The following is a 21500-nucleotide window of genomic DNA, read 5'->3' as shown; positions in this document are numbered from 1 at the left end:
GAAGGAAAAGATAGTAATAAGGATGAAGAAGAGAAGAAATAGCTGAAAGTGTGGGGTCTTGTTTTTTCTTCTTGTTTGATCAGTAAAATACTTTTAAAAAAGTATTTTAAAATACTTTTATAGTCCAACTTTCAATTCAGTTTTTTTTATTTTTTAGAATTATTAAATAATATCTAATGACAAATCAATAGTTTAAAAAATATTTCAACCAACAAGATGAAATAAAACATTAGGTATTTGTTTATTTCTTACAGGAGAAAAAAATTCCATGTTCAGAGGAGTTCTCATTGAGTAAGACTCTGGGTGATCCAGTAAAAATTAGAGCTTGGAATATTGCTGGGTTGCCAACAGATACTTTCTCCATAGATAATGGAGTGATTGTTAATAACTCCAGGCGTTGGTAAGGAGCATAAAGTACTTTTCGCTTATTTTATTTGAGAGTATTTAAATATAGAGAAAAGTTGATAGGACTTTAGAGTAAGCACCCACATACCCACCACCTCCTAGATTCTGCGATTAAGATTTTATTATTCTTGCTGCTTTATCACATACTTATCCATGCCTCTATCCATCCGTCAACTCATCCTTTTTATACATTGCAACATAAGTTGCAGGTATGTTTATACTTTCCCCCAAATGCTTCAGCATGCATATCATTAATTTAAGTTGTTTTTGTTTGTTTGTTTGTTTTTCTTTTGAGGTAAAATTTATGTACAATGAAATACACAAGAGTTAAGTATACCATTCATGAGTTCCAACAAAAGTGTGGACTTGATACAGATACAGAACATGATTAATATCCAGGAAGTTTTCTTAAGTCCCTTCCCAGTAAATCCTTGCTCTTACCCTACAGTAGGAAATTATTGCTCTGATTATTTTCCACCACAGGTTAATTTTGCCTATTCTAGAACTTCATATAAACAGAATCATACTGTATATAGTCTTTGTGTAAGGCATCTTCCACAAAGCATAAAGTTGTTATTTTTTGTTGCTGAGTAATATTCCATTGTAGGACTATATCACCACGCATTCTCCTATTGGTGGACACCTGGGCTCTTTCCAGTTTTTGACTATTCACTGTATTTATCTTAACTAGGTATTTCTATCTGTTTTTAAGATATTGTAACTTGATAATTTATGCAATATAATGGATATCTTTAATTGCTAACATTGATAGTGTGACAACTGTATGAACTCTTCAAATGGTTTTATTATCCTTTTATTTATATCACTTTGAAAAACTTGGAAATTACTCTTACCTGAGAAATCATTTCCTATAAATGATTATCCATGTTGTCATTTAATTTTAAGTCTTTTCATTGGACTATATCTCAAACATACTGTGATAAATACTGTTGAGTTCTTACATTCATGAGGTACTGCTTTAAGTGCCCCATATTCTCAAAAATTCCTATGAGTTAGAGATTACTATTATTCCATTTTACAGATGAGGAAATTGAGGCCTGGAGTGATTTAATAATTTGAAATTTAGTAGATAACTGAGCTAAAATGGTGGGGTCAGAATTTTAACCCAGACAATTTAACTTCCAAATCCTTGTTTCTTAATTACTTTGTGACGTGTGTGGAATAGGATATCACATTCACTACCTTTTTTTTTTTTTTTTTAAAGATTTTATTTATTTATTCGAGAGAGACAGCCAGCGGGAGAGGGAACACAAGCAGGGGAAGTGGGAGAGGAAGAAGCAGGCTCATAGCGGAAGAGCCTGATGTGGGGCTCGATCCCATAACGCCGGGATCACGCCCTGAGCTGAAGGCAGATGCTTAACCGCTGTGCCACCCAGGCGCCCCCACATTCACTACCTTTAAAACTGTAATGGAAATTTTAGTCGTCTTGTGGAATATGAGATACATATGAGGAAATCTTACATTCTGAAAGTCTTAGTTATTGTTTGTTTATTTTCTTTGGAAACCTTACTTCAAGGCATCTAAGTTTTCTTAATATTGACGGTATTGTTTTAACAAAATAAGGACATGTATGATTGTATTTTGAGTGTTTATCCACTCAAATTTTGCTTAGTGAACATCCTTAGATTGAAACTTCTGGATAATTAGAGTAAATTTATCATAATCTGAGAAAGTATATTTAGCTATTCAAAAAAATATGTTCTCTGATAGAGCAGAGAAAGTTCTACTTAACAGAATATTATACCCCAAGTTTTTATAATTCTGTTTTAGAACTCCTTTCAATCTATTGGTGGCCATTCAGATTTTTAAAATTGCAGTTCAGAAAATGCTGTTGGTATATTTATATCTTAATTAAAATTTGAGGAAACCAGAGGTTTCAGAGTCGTATGTAAATTGAGGAAAACAATCTGTCATTTTCTGGCAGAAAGCTCGCTCTTCTAACAAAGTAATATTTCAATGGAATTACTCTTTCTACCTGTTATTTGTGGACCAGCTGGCCCACAGGCCATGGGCTGGGTGACTTTTAAAGGATTTATCTCCATCCTTATAGCTCAGACTTCACTTCTTGCCACTTGACCCCAGTCTAGTCACCTATGGCTGGCATCCTTCTTGACACCAATATAAGTGGCCACAGAGGCTTAGTCTCCTCTCTGTAACTCCTGACAACAAAATCCAGTAAAGTAGTTAATGTTCACTCTTTTAGTTACTCTTTCTTAAGTGTACCTCAGAGAAAGTTTGGGCCACAAGGCCTCTGGAAGGTGAAAATTGGTCTGTGTGTCTTCTGTCTTTTAGGATATAGGAATAATCTTCTGTGTTATTCTTTGCATAGCTGCTTCATTAGTTTATCTCTAATGATGTGGTCTATCTCTGTTCCTCTGTGCATATGGCTGCTCACCATAGAAGCCTCAGTTCCTAAGTTCACAAAACACATCAGTTGAAAAATATAGATTAACCAGGACCATCAAGTCAAACTTCAAATTCCTGTGACAGAAAAATCTGATTGGCTTATCTTGGGACAAATATCCACCCTAGGTTTAGTCATCTATGGCTTGGGACCAAACCATTATGGTAACAAACATGGGTGTTGGAGGTCAAGAATGCAGTTCTCAGAAGGAGTCAAAAGCTGGGAAAACAGTGTACTTTTTACTATTAGGGCTCTGGTGCTTGCTTCTTTTTTGTATCTTTGGACATGATAAAAAGTAAGAATCTAATTTTATTTTTTTTTTATAAAGATAGCCATGTACCCCAGTACTGTTTCACTGGTTATTGAGGTATTCATCCTTTCCTCATGGATTTTTAATACTACCTTTGTCCCTTTAGTGTTTCTTTTAGAGAGAACTTGTGAATCGGTCTGAAAATGTCTTTGTTTTCCTCAGTAAAAAAATTTCTAGGTTTTATTGAGGTCAGGTTTATTGAGGTATGGTTTATATATAGTAAAAATCCCTTTTAGGTGTACTATTTTATGAATTTTGACTAAGGCTTATGATCATATGATCCCTGCCACAATCAAGATACAGAACATTTCCAACAATTTGAGGGTTTTAAATGGAGAAAGGAGGTGAAACAAGCTTTTGCCTTTTTCTGTTTTTGTTTTTGAATTAATATAAATTTGACATAATTCTCTTCGCTTGTAATCAGAGTATTTAGATCATTTCTACTTAATGGAGTTATTGAAACATTTACATTTAAATCTATATTGCTAGTTCTTTTTTGTCTCTTTTGTTCTTTATTCCTTTTATCTTTTTTTCCACATGGCTTTGGATTAATTGAAATTTTTTATTATTTCATTGGTTTATTTGTTATATACTCCTTATTTTTAGTGTTTGCTCTGGAGTTTACAATAAACATCTTCAATTTCCCACTGAATACTTTCAAATAATAATATACGACTACGCATATAGCACAAGAACCTTCAACAGTATAATTCCAGTATATCTTTCCTATTGTGCTGTTGTTGCGTATTTTACTTTGTCATGTGTCACCAATCTCATAATACATTGTTACTTTTTTTGCTTTAGACAATAATTTATCTGTTAGAATGATTAAATATAAGGAAAAAAGTCTTTTATATTTACTTTCATTTTTTCCCCCTCATTTTGGACCTCTTCATTTCTTTCTTTGTGTTTCTGATTTTATATTTCTTCTGCCTGAAGAATTTTTTCAAAAGTTTTTCCTGAAGAATATTTTTGACACATCCTTTATATAGGTCTTTTGGCAATTAATTCACTCAGCATTTTTTTCTTTTTTTCATCTTCATTTGGGAAGCTGTTTTTTGCTGGGTTTAAAATTCTGAGTTGACGGGTTTTTAGGTATTTTTTTCTTTTTCTTTTTTTCCTTTTAAGTTGTCATTCCATTGCTTCTGGCTTGCATAGTTTCTGATAAGACCTCTGCTCTAAGTCTTATTTTAGTTCCTCCTTATGTAATGTGACTTTTTTTCTGCTGACAATCTTCAGATTTTTCTCTATAGTTTTCAGCAGTTTGACGATGATGTGTCTAGGTAAATGTGTGTAGGGGTGTGTGTGTGTGTGTTAATCTTGTTATTTTTTCTGAAAGAGTTCTCTGAGCTTCTCAGATCTATTTCATTTTCTCCCTCTTTTCTCTCTAGTATCACTTAGATTTGTAAGTCACTTCAGTATTGTCCCAAAGCTATGGGATGCTCTGTTTTGCTTTTAATCATTCTTATTTTTCTTTTTGAGTTTCAATCTAGGCAATTCTACAAGACTATCTGGTTATGTTGAGACTACCACAGCCTATGAAAGGAATTATTTAGATTTGACATCGTATTTTTTATTTCTAGTATTTCCATTTAAGTCTTTCTTGTAGTTTCATCTCTCTGCTGAAGATCATCTCTTTAGGCATGTTATCTACCTTTTCCACTAACTCTTTTACATTTTAATCACAGTTATTTTAAAATTTATTGTCTAATATTTCCAACATTTGTGTCATCTATGAGTCTGTTTCTTTTCATTTCTATTCACATCTTCTGCCCATTTCTTAACTGGATTATTTGTTTTCTGGGTGTCGGGTTTTATAAGTTCTTTATATATTTTGGATCCTAGCCCTTTATCTGATATGTCATTTGCTCCCATTCTGAAGGTTGCCTTTTAGTTTTGTTGATTGTTTCCTTCATTGTGCAGAAGCTTTTTATCTTGATGAAATCCCAATAGTTCATTTTTGCTTTTGTTTCTCTTGCATCAGGAGACCTATCTAGTAAGAAGCTGTGATAGCCGATGTCAAAGAGGTTACTGCCTGTGTTCTCCTCTAGGATTTTGATGGTTTCCTGTCTCACATTTAGGTCTTTCATCCATTTTGAATTTATTTTTGTGTATGGTGTAAGAGAGTGATCCAGTTTCATTCTTTTGCATGTTGCTGTTCAGTTTTCCCAACACCATTTGTTGAAAAGACTGTCTTTTCCATTCTTTCCTGCTTGGTCAAAGATTAGTTGACCATATAGCTGTGGATTCATTTGTGGGTTTTCTGTTCTGTTGCATTGATCTATGAGTCTGTTTTTGTGCCAGTGCCATACTGTCCTCATCACTACAGCTATAATATGACTTGAAGTCTGGAACTCTGATGACTCCAGCTTTGCTTTTCTTTTTAAGATTGCTTTGGCTGTTTGGGGTCTTTTGTGATTTCATACAAATTTTAGGACTTTTTTGTTCTGGCTCTGTGAAAAATGCTGATTGTTTTGTCTTTGGAAAGGAAAGAAAAATTTTTAAAAAGCATTATCTGATAGTAATTGATTAAAGAGGTTTTTTTGTAGGCAAAGGGAAAGGGGATTTTATCCCTAGAAGTTGAAACAGAAAGACAATGTCTGAGAAAGCCAAAACAACTTGAGACAAAAACTCCCTTTTCTATACTTTTTAAAAAAGATTTTATTTATTTGTCAGAGACAGAGACAGAGAGAGAGAGAGAGAGGAGAGAGCACAAGCAAGGGGAGTGGCAGGCAGAGGGAGAAGCAGACTCCTTGCTGAGCAGGGAGCCCATTGCAAGACTTGATCCCAGGATCCTGGGATCATGACCTGAGCTGAAGGCATATGCTTAACCAGCTGAGCCACCCAGGCGCCCCTGTACTAATGTTTTTCAAAGATGATTTAATGCACTGTACTGAATATAAAAGGAACCTAGGACAGTCAGTATCATCACTGGAGAAGAAGAAAGCATGTCATATTTTAAATATCTGAAACCATGAATTATTTGCTCTTGAACACAAAGCCTTTTCCATAATTATATAGAAAAATTTACTAAATAGGGGCACCTGGGTGGCACAGCAGTTAAGCGTCTGCCTTCGGCTCAGGGCGTGATCCCGGCGTTATGGGATCGAGCCCCACATCACGCTCTTCCGCTATGAGCCTGCTTCTTCCTCTCCCACTCCCCCTGCTTGTGTTCCCTCTCTCACTGGCTGTCTCTATCTCTGTCAAATAAATAAATAAAATCTTTAAAAAAAAAAAGAAAAAAGAAAAATTTACTAAATAGATCTCAACTATATACCAGACAAAATTTGGAAACTTAGTTTATGGTTCTACTCATAACCTGAGGAAATCCATTATAGGCTCATGGATCTCTTATTTTAAATTTTTATCAAATAAATAGACTTATTTTTTATATTATGTTAATAGATGTCATTTATTAGAATTACCATGAAAACTGTGCATTGTATTGCAAAGAGCATAGCTTATAGTTCCACAAGATTCTACTTCTGACATGGAACTAGTTTTGGAACCTTGGACAAAGTACTCCCTGAGACTGAATTTCCTCATTTCAAAAATAAATGACAATAGGGGCGCCTGGGTGGCACAGCCGTTAAGCGTCTGCCTCCGGCTCAGGGCGTGATCCCGGTGTTCTGGGATCCAGCCCCACATCGGGCTCCTCCGCTGGGAGCCTGCTTCTTCCTCTCCCACTCCCCCTGCTTGTGTTCCCTCTCTCGCTGCCTGTCTCTCTCTGTCAAATAAATAAATAAAATCTTTAAAAAAACAAAAAAACCCCACAAAAATAAATGACAATAAAACTCCTTTTTACTTTTCTCTCAAAGGACTCTTGTAACAATTAATCCTGATAATTTATATGAAACACTTTGCATTTGTACAGATTGATGGTGATGTTTGTTAAATTACATAATTTGAAAGAAATATCAACATCTATTTATTCCCCTCAGAATGTCTCTTGTTATATTCTAGGCCTTTAATGATTGACCCACAGGGTCAAGCCAATAAGTGGATCAAAAGCTCTGAAAGAGAAAATCAGCTTAGTGTTATTAAGCTATCTGATGCAGACTATATGAGAACATTGGAAAACTGTATTCAGTTCGGAACTCCACTTCTACTAGAAAATGTTGGTGAAGAACTGGACCCATCTTTGGAGCCTTTGCTACTTAGACAAACTTTTAAGCAAGGTAGTTCATTAATATTAGTTGGTAGAACTGAAAGATGGTTTGATGATCTTTGAGGCATATCTTTGAGGCAAGAAAGCCACTACGTAAATGTATGTACAATGTTAATAACTCAGAATTTCTGTGTCATTGTTATGTGTGAAAGGAAATTTGGAACAAATACCAGGCATGAATTTTGATCAGATAATCTAGAATAAGTATCTTGCCCTCTAGTCATTATGTTAACCACTGTTATCTAGACTGTTATTCAGTAGAGAACATAAAGAAGTTGAAGCCAGCCTGAAATCCCCTTGTTTTGTGACCACGGAGCTCACAAAGTCCATTATTATGACTAGTAATGGTTAGTGTGGACTAGAGTTGACTTTAGGTAGACATTGCCCACTTTACATCTTTCCACTTATAAAAATTTTATCTCGCCAAACTCTAGGACTTTTTTTTTCCGTGCTTGGCTTTTAGTTTTTACTTCAATTCTAGTTAGTTAACATATAATGTAATATTGGTTTCAGGAGAATTTAGTGATTCATCACTTATATATAACCTCCAGTGCTCATTACAACAAGTGCCCTCCCTAATACCCATCAACCATTTAGCCCATCCCCTGCCCACCTTCCCTCCAGCAACCTCCTCAGTTTGTTCTCTGTAATTAAGAGTCTCTTATAGTTTGCCTCCCTCTGTTTTTTTCCCCCTTCCCTTATGTTCATTTATTTTGTTTCTTAAATTCCACATATGAGTGAAAGCATGTGGTATTTGTCTTTTTCTGACTGACTTAGTTTGCTTGGCATAATACACTCTAGCTCCATCCACATCATTGCAAATGGTAAGATTTCATTCTTCTTGAGGGCTGAGTAATATTCCATTGTATATTTATACCACATCTTCTTTATCCATTCATCAGTTGATGGACATTTGGGCTCTTTCCATAATTAACTCTAGTACTCTTAAGAGCTTCAGTCATATACAAATAATCTTGGAATCATGATGGAAAATTGATAGAGGAGGTAAGATCAAAAAGAATCTTGATTTAGAAGGCTCCAAGAGAACCAGAGAAAATGTCTCATGCCACCCCAGAATGAATGAGTTCTGCTGTGTAATTGCTTACTTGCCTCTGTGCCTTTGACTTTGTCATATTTCTGTTCTATTTTAAAGTACTTTAGAGCCTTTTACTTGTAACCTAAGAACAACCTTAACATAGAGAGAGGGGCAATGTTCATAGCAGCAATGTCCACAATAGCCAAACTGGAAGGAGCCGAGATGCCCTTCAACAGATTCAGCCATCAGAAGGGATGATTACCCAACATTTGCATCAACATGGGTGGAACTGTGGAAGATTATGCTAAGTGAAATAAGTTTAAGCAGAGAAAGACAATTATCATATGGTTTCACTTATTTGTGGAACATAAGGAATAGCAGGGAGAACATTAGGAGAAGGAAGGGAAAAACGAAGACAGGGGGGAAATGGAGGGGGAGATGAACTACGAGAGACTATGGACTCCAGGAAACAAATTGAGGGTTTTGGGGGATGGGTTAACCAGGTGATGTGTATTAAGGAAGGCATGTATTGCACAGAGCACTGGGTATTATATGCAAACAATGAATCATGGAACACTACATCAAAAACTAATGATGTACTGTATGGTGACTAACATAACATTAAAAAAATCATTCTTACAGTAAAAAAAAAAAAAGAAACATGGAGGGGCTATACAACTTTGGCTTACTTATCATGCATTTGTTTTCTGAAATATAGGTGGCATTGATTGCATCAGACTTGGTGAGGTCATTATTGAGTATTCCTTTAATTTCAAGTTTTACATCACCACAAAACTGAGAAATCCACACTATATGCCAGAACTGGCTACAAAGGTATCTTTACTCAATTTCATGATAACTCCAGAAGGACTTGAAGATCAGTTACTAGGTATCGTTGTTGCAAAGGAGAGGTATGTGTTTTCTTATATGATTCCAGATGGTCTAGAGAGGAATATTTGTAGGCCATTAATATTTCTGTTATGTGATTATTTCAAAACCTTGTCAAATTTTACATTTTCTTATTATAAATTAAGTATATAATCCTTTAAAATAGCCATTCTTGGAGCACCTGGGTGGCTCAATTGGTTAAGCATCTGACTCTTGATTTTGGCTCTGGTCATGATCTCAGGGTCGTGAGATCAAGCCCCACTTCAGACTCCATGCTCAGTGTCTACTTAAGATTCTCTCTCTCTCTCTCTTTCCCCCTCCCTCCCTCCCTCCCTCCCCAGTGCTCACGTGCACGCTCTCTCTCTTAAAAAAAAATGTAAAATTGCCGTTCTATAACAAGTAAGTTATAAGTCAGCCATACTATACTGGGCTCTTAGTATGGGTAGTAGGATTCAGATGACATACCATGACTTCTGACTTGTATCTGATTGTTTGAGCAAAAAATGTTCACTCATTAGAATATATGCTGTGGACAAAATCAGAAATGAGTTCAAAGATTTAAATGCAGGATGTCACTGAAATAATGAAATGTTGGAATAATATAGTGAGATAATGAAATAAGAATGAGTGATGAAATACTTAGATAAGAATGAAAAACCAGGATACAAAACTATACATGGTATGAGTAATATTTTGTAAAAAAATAGTTAATGTATAAATATATATGTATATATATGTGTGTATATATGATGTGTATATATGTGTATATATGTATGTGTATATATGTATGTATATGTATATATATGGTATGAGTAATATTTTATAAAAAATAGTTAATGTATAAATAGATATATGTGTATATGTATATATGTGTGTGTATATATGTATGTGTGTGTGTGTGTGTGTGTGTATACACACTAAAAAGTTTGGGAGGGAATATGTCAGAATGTTAACAGTGATCATCTCTGAGGGTGATAAGATCATGGGTAATTTTTATTTTTTTATTCTTTATGTATTTTTCCATTACTAGGATGTGTTAATTTTTTAAAAGAGAAAAGATACTAAGATACCTGATAGGGCTACTAGTAAAGCATTACTTCCTGAAGGAAATCTTTGATTCCACTTGGAGTTTCACATAACATTATCAAGCAGTCTATTACATGAAATCAAATTATAAGTGATATTATGTAATCATGAGGTACTTTTGTTACTTCCAGTATATGAATCCTACTTACATAATATCCAAGACAGAACCATGTCCTAACATATCCTATAAAATGGTGACTTATGTTATTTTGAAGTTTTATACTATCTTTGAGAATATGTTAAGTGCCAGTTTTATTTTTTGTTTGAAAAAGCAATTGTATGACAAGTCATCTTTTCTGCTCTTGTGGAAGACATGATGAAAATAACACTGAATATGACAAAGCCAAGGAATAAATAAGAAGTCGACTATTGTGTTTCTTCTTCAGTTCCTGTCCTCGCATAACCATCTCAGCTGTATGGATAAACTTAACACATTCTTAGACTTCCTGTAGTACATGTTATTGCCACATTTTATATATATACAATTAGTGATCTGTTTTTGCTCAGATTTCTCAAATTATCATTTGTATGGAAATAACTTTTTTCCTTGGGATAAAGTTTGTGTTACATATCTTAGTTTCTGTTACATGTCTACAAAGTTATTTAAATGTCTACAAAATTGTGATATCTAATATTTAGATATTAAATTACTACAAATTTAAACTAATTGTTTCTATCTTTTTAGACCAGAATTAGAAGAGGAACGAAATGCCCTTATTCTTCAGTCTGCAGCTAATAAGAAACAGCTAAAAGATATAGAGAAAAAAATTTTAGAAACACTATCGTCTTCAGAAGGGAACATTTTAGAAGATGAAAGTGCAATTAAAGTCTTAGACTCCGCTAAAATGATGTCCAATGAGATAACAAAGAAACAGCAGGTGAGACAAGAATCCTAGCAACCTTTTTAAAAAATTTTTTTTATTTATTTAAGTTCAATTATCCAAGGTATAGTACATCATTTGTCGTTGATACAACGTTCAGTGATTAATCAGTTGCATGTAACACTCAGTGCTAATCACATCACGTGCCCTCCTTAATGCCCATCCCCCCTCCCTGTCTCCCTTTCCACAACCCTCAGTTTGTTTCCTGGAGTCAAGAGTCTCGTATGGTTTGTCTCCCTCTCTGATTTCTCCCCCTTCAGATTTCCCTCCCTTCCCCTATCGTCCTCTGCGCTATTTCTTATGTTCCACATATGAGTGAAACCATATGATAATTGTGTTTCTCTGATTGACTCATTTCACTTACCATAATTCCCTCCAGTTCCATCCATGTCCATGTAAATGCTAGATATTCATCCTTTCTGATGGCTGAGTAATATTCTATTGTTTATATGAACCACATCCTCTTTATCCATTCATCCTTTGAAGGACATCTTGGCTCCTTCCACAGTTTGGCTATTGTGGACAGATGGTAGCTACACTTTGGTGAACATAGCATAATGTATAAACTTGTCCAATCACTATGTTGTGCACCTGAAAATAATGTAACATTGTGTGTCAACTACACTCAAATTAAAAAAATATATATATAAGGGGCATTTTATTTTCCCAATTATGGAATTATATACAGGCCTCAAGAATAAATGGGAAGTTTCTATGCTCTTTGTCTGACCCTCTCTAAGATTGGGTCGTCCAGATCTGTGCCTCTCTGCTCCATAAGAAGACCAGTTTCTCCTGTAAAACTGTTTTATCTGTTCCTTCATACGTTTGTCTTGCATGTAGGAACCAAATTTGGTTCCATTAGTACTTAAAGTACAATTCCCTGGAGAAAAATTGATTTAGCTTATCTTGTGTCCAGTTCTATATCTACCTCCTGATTGAATCAGCTACAAACAGGATAATTCAGTATAAACATGATACACAGGCACACTCATTCAGCAGTCTGTGGATAGTGTGTCCAAAGAAGAGAAGTGGTGGATAAGTGCTCTACACGGTTTTCCTATAGAATAACAATCTATCAGATCGAGTTGTCAGTTGAAGAGCTGTTATCTTGCAGAATTGTTTTCTTTCGGGGTTGAATATTAACTAGCACCCATATATCCAGAAAAGTTAAACATATGAGAAGCTAGTTGGAAAAGGTACTCTTAATGTATAGCGCCATCAGCTAAGAACTATTTCTGAATATCTACTTTGCCAGACTTTGTGCTGGGCTCTGGTGTGCATGTTGACACCTTAAACACACATGCTCACATTCTCTCTTTCTCCCTCTCTCTGACCTATTAAAATAAAAGAAGATGAGTGACATTAGTAGACACAGGTCAGATTCAGGCAAAGAATAAGCAAAGCTTGACAGCTTTGGTGTTCCCCAACCAAGAAACACAACTTTAAACTATTTTTCATTCTTTGTTCTCTTCCCTCTCTTCTTCAACTCTTCCCTCCCTAGTTCTTTTTTTTTTTCTTTCCCTCCCTCCCTCCCTCTTTCTTTCTTTCTTTCTTTCTTTTTTTCTTTCTTTCTTTCTTTCTTCATAATAAAGCATTTTCTTATAAACTATGCCTCTATAATTTTGTCATTGAGTTGGGGACTATTTTTTTTTAATATAAACTTTATTACATGAAAAATACATAATTAAAAAACATGTTTCCTACTTCTTAATCTTGATTTTTCTCTTCTTCTAGATTGCAGAAAAAACAGAACTCAAAATAGCAGAGTCTCGAGAAGGCTACAGAGCCATTGCTAAACATTCATCAGTCTTATTCTTCAGCATTGCAGACCTGGCTAATATTGATCCCATGTACCAGTACTCTCTCACCTGGTTTGTCAACCTTTATATCAACTCTATTCATGACAGGTAAACATTCCCTAGCTTCATCCATCCTCTCTAGGTTGGATTTTCATCATCCTTTCCATAAAAAATACATAACTTTTTTCTTATTGTGTAATACATATTCATTGTAGAACATTTAAGAACATGGAAAAGTTGAAGGGCGCGTGGGTGGTACAGTCAGGAGTCCAACTCTTAGTTTTGGCTCAGGTCATGATTTCAGGGTCCTGAGATGGAGCCCCGTGTCAGGCTCTGCCTCAGCACAGAGTCTGCTTGAGATTCTCTCTCTCCCTCTCTCTCTGCCTCTCCCACTTGTGCTGTCCTTCTCTCTCTCTTTCTGTAAAATAAATCTTTTTTAAAAAATATGGAAAAATTGAAAGAAAGGGAGAGAGAAGGCCCCCTTTTTGTTCTAAATTTTGTTTCACCCCTACTCAAGATGTAGGCATAGAAGAATTAGCTTTAGTCCTACCCACCTCTTTTAAATATTCTAATATGGCACTTGATTTATCTTAGGTGACAACTCCAATCCCTTTCTCCACCCTTGAGATCTCTAAAAAGTTTTAGTCCCAGGGTGTCTCCCTGGCTTAGTCAGTTCAGCATGCAACTCTTGATCTCGGGGTTGTGAGTTTGAGCCCCACATTGGGTGTAGAGATTACTTAAAAATAAAATCTGAAGGGGCACCTGGGTGGCTCAGTCGATTAAGCATCTGCCTTCAGCTCAGGTCATGATTTCAGGGTCCTGGGATCGAGCCCTGTGTTGGGCTCCCTGCTCAGTGGGGATCCTGCTTCTCCCTCTCCCTCTGCCACTCACCCTGCTTGTGCTCTCTTGCTCATGTGCTCTCTCTCTCAAATAAAATCTTTAAAAAATAAATAAAATCTAAAAAAACCAAATAAATAATATATTTTTAAAACCTTGAGGCCTACATTTCTAATTGTTTGCTAGATATTTTCACTTTAATCAGTTAATGAATGTACACAGATTTTGGAGTTAGACTGGAATAAGGGATTAAGTCTCAGTTCACCACATACTAGCTACGTTGATACAGGCAAGTCAGTTAACCTTTCTGTAATTGCCTCAATTTTCCTTATCTATAAAATAGAGATAAAAATAGTACCTACCTTTTAGAATTGTTATGAGAATTAAATATCCCTGAAGTGTTTTTCACAACGTCTGGTATTTAGTAACTGCTGTATTTGTCACGTAGAATAAAAATATGAGCCTACCGTGTGCTGTCTAGGTGGGCTATTGGTAGAACAGTCTCTCCTGACTGATTGAAATCCCTAAGCTTTCCCAGTTGGGATTTGGAACGTGAATTTACACAGTCCACACGATGGAGGAGATTCAAGCTGAGGAATTGACATAAATGTCACTAACAAGTGTCAGCAAGGATGTACCATCCTCAGAACCCTCATACACTGCTGGCAGGATTGTAAAATCCTGGATTTTACAGGATTGCCATTTCGGAAATATTTTGGAAGTTCCTGAAAATACTAAACGTAGATTTGCTGTATGATGTCGTGATCAGCAAATCCAGTGAGTCTTGAGTGTACTGAAGAAAATTAAATGTATATGTACACACAGAAAATTACGGTCTTTGTTTTGAAACATAAAAAATTTACATTCAAAAGTTACTTGATTAATTTTTTCTCCCTTCAGTGTGGTGATATCATTCACGTGCAGTACAGTTAGGTTCATTTGTTGTTGGTTTGGGGGTTCTTTTGTATTTCATTTTAGAGTTTTCCCTTCATCCTTGTTGATTATAATTTTACTATATTTTTGAGCACATAAACCATTAGTGATTCCAGAAGTAAATCCTGTACAAAAAGTTTTGCTCAGAGAAGTGTCACCATCCCTTATTCTTCCATCCCCTTTCCATGGGCCAGGAGATTGCATTTCAAAAATTAAACTAAATTTTAAAATTAATTTTGAGATAAATGTAGATTCACATGCAGTTTTTTTTTTTTTTAAGATTTTGTTTATTTATTTGAGGGAGCAGGAGAGTGAGAGAGCACACGAGGGAGGGGGTAGGGAGAAGCAGACTCCCTGCTCAGCAGGGAGCCTGATGTGAGGCTCCATCCCAGGACCCTGGCATCATGACCTGAGCTGAAGGCAGATGCGTAACTGACTGAGCCACCCAGGCACCCCTCACATGCACTTAGAAGAAATAATACAGTGGGGGTGCCTGACTGGCTCACTTGGTGGAACGTGCAACTCTTGATTTGGGGTTGTGGGTTTGAGCCCCACATTGGATGTAGATTACTTAAAAAAATAAAAATCTTAATAAAAAAAAAAAAAGAAACTATACAGTGATCCTGTGTACTCTTTACCCAGTTTCCCCAGTGGTGACATCTTGGAAGCCTCTACAATAATACAAGATCACAACCAGGGTATTGATGTTGATACAGTCAAGACAGGGAACACTTGCATCACCCCGAGGATTCCCATGCTGCCGCTTTACAGCCATACCCACCTCTTTCCCATCCCTACCCTCTCCTCAACCTTTGACAATCACTAATCCATTCTCCATTTCTGTAGTTTTGTCATTTCAAGATTGTTATGTAAATGGAATCATGTAGCACATAACTTTTTTTAAAAAATATTTATTTATTTTAGAGAGCGAGAGAGCTTGGGGGGCAGGGAGGAGTAAAGGGAAAGAATCTCAAGCAGACTCCCCTGTTCAGCAGAGAGTCCAGCGTGTGGGCTTGATCCTGAGATCATGACCTGAGCTGAAATCAAGAGTCTGACCCTTAACCGACTGAGCCACCCCGGCGCCCCATATACGGCACGTACCTTTTAAGGATTGGCTTTTTTTTTCACCCAGCTTCATTCTCTGGGGATTCATCCAGGTGATTGCGTGTGTCAGTAGTTTGTTGCTTTTCATTGCTGAGAAGTATTTCATGATATTGATGTGCTATAGGACATCTGGGTTATTTCCAGTTTTTAGCTCTTATGAATACAACTGCTATAAACATGCCTGAACAGGTTTTTGTGTGAACATAAGTTTTCATTTTTGGAATAAATGCCCTGGAGTGCCATTGGTAGAGTCATGTGATAGTTGCTTGTTTATTTTTTTCCTAAGTAACTGCCAAAATTTCCCAGAATGGGTGTATCATTTCACATTCCTTTTAGTGTTACTGAAAAATTTTTGAACTAAAAAAATAAAAGTAATACATGATTACTGAAAATTTTAAACAAAAAAGAGCATAAAGAAGAAAAATATCAGCCATAACCACACCCAAAAGTAACCTTTTGTTCATATATTTTCTGACTTTTCATATGTTTTTAAAAAAATATATACATCTTGATCTAGATTTGATGTTTCTTTGGGACAAAAATGTTCCGTAGGTCTTTGTCTCTTACAGTTCCCTGCCCAATGTAGCGTAAATCTTACGCTGACAGAGATTTAATATAGGTATCTTTTAATTAACTGATTGTTCTCAGTCATTTTGGAATACAATAAGAAGTTTAGAATTTTGAAAATAGATGATGTAAACCCAATTTCATCTTCTCATAGAATTATACCGTGTTTTTTACCTATTGGGAGGGCCCATGTATCTTTCACTCAGTTTCTCCAGTGATAACATTTTGCATTACTCTAATACAATATCAAAACCAGGAAATTCAAGAGCTTATTCAGATTTCACCAGGTTTTTTTTTTTTCTTTTTTAAAGATTTTATTTGAGAAGATGGGGAGGGGCAGAAAGAAACTCAAGGAGACTCCATGCTGAGTGCAGAGCCGCTGCGGGGCTCCATCCCACAACCCTGAGATCAGGATCTTAGTGGAAACCAGCAGTTGGGTGCTTAACCGACTTCATCACCCAGGCGCCCCCAGATTTCACCAGTTTTATGTGCACTCGTGTGTGTGTGTGTGTGTGTAGTTTCATATTTTTAACAGTGGATGCTTAATGTGTTAATTGATGTGTTACTTTTTCTAAGTTTTCTTTGACTCAGTATATTTGCCTTTTTTTTAACCTTTCAGTAACAAATCCAAAATTTTGGAAAAGCGCCTACGATATTTAAATGACCACTTCACATACAACTTATATTGTAATATATGCCGATCACTATTTGAGAAGGACAAGCTGCTGTTTTCCTTTTTGCTATGTGCCAATCTTCTTCTGTAAGTTACTTGCTTTTTTTTTTTTAATTTCTTTAAAAAAAAACTTGCCTGGGAAAACTAATTGATGAGGATATATGGCTTCTCACAGAAGGATATCACGTTTTTGCTCTGTTTAAGTCATGATTTTACTTGTACATTTCTCTACAATAGTATTGGTGTTTTGATGTTAATTAGATTTTTAAAACGTGAATCACATGTAGAAGTCCACAAAATATTCATGTACACTTCAGTGAATTCTTATAAAGCAAGAATCTATGTAACTACCAACCAGGTCAAGAAATAGAGCATTTTCAGGGTGCCTGCCTGGCTCAGTTGGTAGAGCATGCAACTCTTGATGTCGGGGTTGTGAGTTCAAGCCCCATGTTAGGTGTAGAGATTATGGGAAAAGAAAAGAAAGAGAAAAGAAGGAAGGAAGGAGGGAGGGAGGGAAAGAAAGGAAGAAGGAAGGAAGGATGGAAGGAAGGAAGGAATAAAGAAATAGAGCCTTTTCAAATTGGTTTCTTTCACTTAATAATATGCACTTAAGGTCTTTCCATGTTTTTTCACGGGTTGGTAAGCTCATTTCTTTTTAGCGCTAAATAGTATTCCATTCTCTGGATGTATCACAGTTTATTTAACTATTGAAAGACATTTTGGTTGCTTCCAAGTGTTGAATATTATGAATAAAACTGGTATAAACATTTGCGTGTACGTTTTTGTATGCATGTAAGTTTCCAGCTCATTTGATTAAATACCAAAGAGTGTGATTGCTGGATCATGTGGTAAGAGTGTGTTTAGTTTTGTAAAAAACCTGTCTTCCAAAGTAGTTACACCATGTTGCTTGCCACTGGTGATGAGTAAGAGTTCCTGTTGCTCTATATCCTTGCCAACATTTGGTCTTGTCAGTGTTCTGGATTTTGACCATTCTAATAGATGTGTAGTGTGATCTCATTTTAATCTGCAATTTGCTAGTGACACATGATGTTGAGAATTTTTCATATGCTAATTTTCCATCTCTATATCTTCTTTGGTGAAGTATCTGTTGGGTCTTGTGGACACTTTTGAATCAGTTTAATTGTTCATTTTTTATTGTTGAGTTGGATAACAGTCCTTCAACAGATATGCCTTTTACAAATATTTTCTCCCAGTCTGTGGCTTGCCTTCTCCTTCTTTTGACAGCGTCTTTGGCAGAGCAGAAGTTTTAAATTTTAATGAAGTCCACCTTATTAGTGTTTTCTTTCATGGCTTATGGTGTTATATCTAAAAACTCGTTGACATATCTAAGGTCACCTGTATTTTCTCCTATGTAATCTAGGACTTTTACAGTTTTGCATTTTACGTTTAGGTCTATAATCCATTTTGAGTTAATTTTTGTGAAGAGTCTCTGTCTAGATTTTTTTTTTTTTGCATGTGGATATCCAGTTGTTCCTGCACCATTTGTTGAAAAGACTATCCATTATACTGCCTTTGTTTCTTTGTTGAAGATAAGGTAGCTATATTTATATGGGTGTATTTCTAGATTCTTCTGTATCACTGATCTATATTTGTTCTTTCGTAGTATTGGCTTAATTAGCTTTATAGTGAGTTTTGAAGTCAGGTAGTGTCAGTCCTTGGTTTTATTCTTCTTAAATATTGTATTGGCTATTCTGGGTCTTTTGCATCTTCATATAAAGTGTACTTTATAGAAAATTCACAAAATTCTGTTCCATTGATCTATTTGTGTTTTTTTGTTTGTTTGTTTTACCAATACAACACTGTCTAGATTACTGTAGCTTTATCAAAGTCTTGAAGTCCAGTAATGTCAGTCTTCCAGTTGTGTTCTTCTCCTTCAATATTAGGTTACCTATTCTTAGTCTTTTGCCCCTCCATGTAAATGTTAGAATGAGTTTGTCAATTATACACAAAATAACTTGCTGGCATTTTGAATTATCGATCAAATTGGAAAGAACTGACAACCTGACAGTGTTGGTTCTTCCTATTTGTGAAGATGGTATTCATTTAATTCTTTTTTTATTTCTTTCATCACGTTTTTGTGGTTTTTCTCATATAGATCTTGTACATGATTTGTTAGATTTATACCTAAGTATTTCACTTTTTTGGGGTGACAATGCAAATGTACCATGTTTTTAATTTCAAATTCCACTTGTTTGTCATTAATATATAGGAAAGTGACTGACTCTTGCATGTTGACCTTGTATCTGGCAACCTTGCTATTATTGCCTATTAGTTTTGGGAGTTTTTGGATTTTAGCTTTGAGATTTTTGGATTTTCTACATAGACAATTATGTCACCTGCAAACAAAGTCAACTTAATTTTTCTTTCTAATCTATGCATTTTTTATTTCTTTTTCTTATTACACTAGCCAGGACTTTCAGTATGATGTTGACAAGTGGTGAAAAGGGACATCCTTGTTTTGTTCTGGATCTTAGTAGGAAAGTTTCTAGTTTCTCACTTTTAAGTATGATGTTGGCCATAGGTTTTTTGTGAATGCTCTTTATCAAGTTGAGGACATTCCCCTCTATACTTAGTTTGCTGAGAATTTTGATCATGAAAGGGTATTGGTTTTTGTCAAATGCCCTTTCTGCATCTACTGATATGAGCATGTGCTTTTCTTCCTTCTTTAGTTTATTGATGCGATAGATTACATTAATTGATTTTTGAATGTTGAAAAAGCCTTACATATTTGAGATAAATATCACTTTTTGTGGTAAGTTATTTTTTTTATACATTATTTGATTCAATTTGCTAATATTTTATTGAGAATTTTTGTATCCATGTTCTTGAGAGATATTGGTCTGTAGTTTTCTTATACCATCTCTGTCTAGTTTTGGTATTAGGATAATATGGGATTTATAGAATAATTAGGGAAATATTCCTTCTGCTGTTTTCTGGAAGAGATTAAAAGGAATTGGTAGAATTTCTTCTTACACGTTTGGTAGAATTCTCCAGAACCTACCTTAGTGTGGTGCTTTCTGTTTTGGAAGGTTATTAATTATCAATTCAATTTCTTTAATAGATATAGTTATGGACTCCATAGTTGTGTCTCCCCCAAATTCATATTTTGATGTGCTAACTTCCAGTGTGACTGTATTTAGAGATGAGACATGCGAGGGAAGTAATCAGGTTAAATAAGGTCAGAAAGGTATGGTCCTGATCTGATAGAATTAATGTCCTTAAAAAAAGAGACAGAGCTGCCAGAGTGCTCTCTCTCTCCATACGCACACAGAAGAAATGCTATGTGAAGACACAGTGAGAAGGTGGCTGTCTAGAATCGAGGAAAAGAGGTCTCATCAGAAACCAAAACCAGCCAGAACCTTGATCCAAACCTCTAGCCTCCAGAACTCTGAGAAAATAAATTTGCATTATTTATGCAAACCAGCCTATTGTATTTTGTTAAGGCAGCACAAGTACAGTAACACAAAGTCAATTCAGATTATCCATTTCCCCTTGTGTGAATTTTGGCAGATTGTGCCTTCCAATGAATTGATCCATTTCAGCTAGGTTATCAAATCGGAGAACATAGAGTTCATAACATTGTTTTATTTTCTTTTTTTTAAAAAGATTTATGTATTTATTTATTTGTGAGAGAGAGAGAGTGAGATCACGAGCAGGGGGAAGGGTAGAGGGAGAAGCAGAATCCCCACTGAGCAAGGACCCTAATGTGGGATGCTATCCCAGGACCCCGGAATCATGACCTGAACCAAAGGCAGACGCTTAAACGACTGAGCCACCAGGTGCCTGTTTTATTATCTTTTTAATGTCAATGGAGCTAGTAGTGATGGCCTTTCTTTCATTTATGATATTTGTAATTTGCATCTCCTTTCTTTATTTCCTTAGTTACCCTGGCTAGAGGTTAATCAATTTTATTGATCTTTTCAAAGAACCAGATTTCAGTTTCATTGATTTTTTCCCCTCTTGATCTGTTTTTAATTTCATGCATTTCTTTTTTTTTAAAATATTTTATTTATTTATTTATTTGAGAGAGAGAGAATGAGAAGCAGACTCTGCGCTGAGCAGGAAGCGCAACACAGGGCTCGATGCCAGGACCTGGAGACCATGACCTGAGTAGACAGATGCTTAACTGACTGAGCCACCCAGGCACCCCTAATTTCATGAATTTCTTCCCTGACTTTTATCATTTCTTCACTTCTACTTGCTATTCATTTAATTTGATCTTCTTTTTCTAATGTCTTAAGGTGGAAGCCTAGATGATTGATTTTAAATCCAATAAATGCATTCAGGGTTATAAATTTTCCTTGGAGCATTACTTTTGCTGCATACCACAAATTTGGATAAGTTGTGTTTTCATTTTTATTTAATTC

At 35.5% G+C, this 21500-nt stretch overlaps 1 protein-coding gene across 1 annotated transcript in view; it reads left to right on the top strand.

The window, feature by feature from the left end:
* Positions 1–21500, top strand: part of DNAH12 (dynein axonemal heavy chain 12) — a 192987-nt gene that overhangs the window by 134499 nt on the left and 36988 nt on the right. Inside the window, exons 55-60 of the mRNA XM_034658502.1 lie at positions 255–400; positions 7104–7318; positions 9063–9255; positions 11004–11196; positions 12934–13106; positions 17059–17199. Of these exons, the coding sequence (XP_034514393.1) occupies positions 255–400; positions 7104–7318; positions 9063–9255; positions 11004–11196; positions 12934–13106; positions 17059–17199 (1061 nt within the window). The remainder of the gene's footprint in view (positions 1–254; positions 401–7103; positions 7319–9062; positions 9256–11003; positions 11197–12933; positions 13107–17058; positions 17200–21500) is intronic.

The sequence above is a fragment of the Ailuropoda melanoleuca genome, chromosome 4 (assembly GCF_002007445.2).
Source record: "Ailuropoda melanoleuca isolate Jingjing chromosome 4, ASM200744v2, whole genome shotgun sequence".
In the NCBI taxonomy this organism is placed as follows: Eukaryota; Metazoa; Chordata; class Mammalia; order Carnivora; family Ursidae; genus Ailuropoda; species Ailuropoda melanoleuca.
This window is presented reverse-complemented; position numbering and strand designations above follow the sequence as displayed.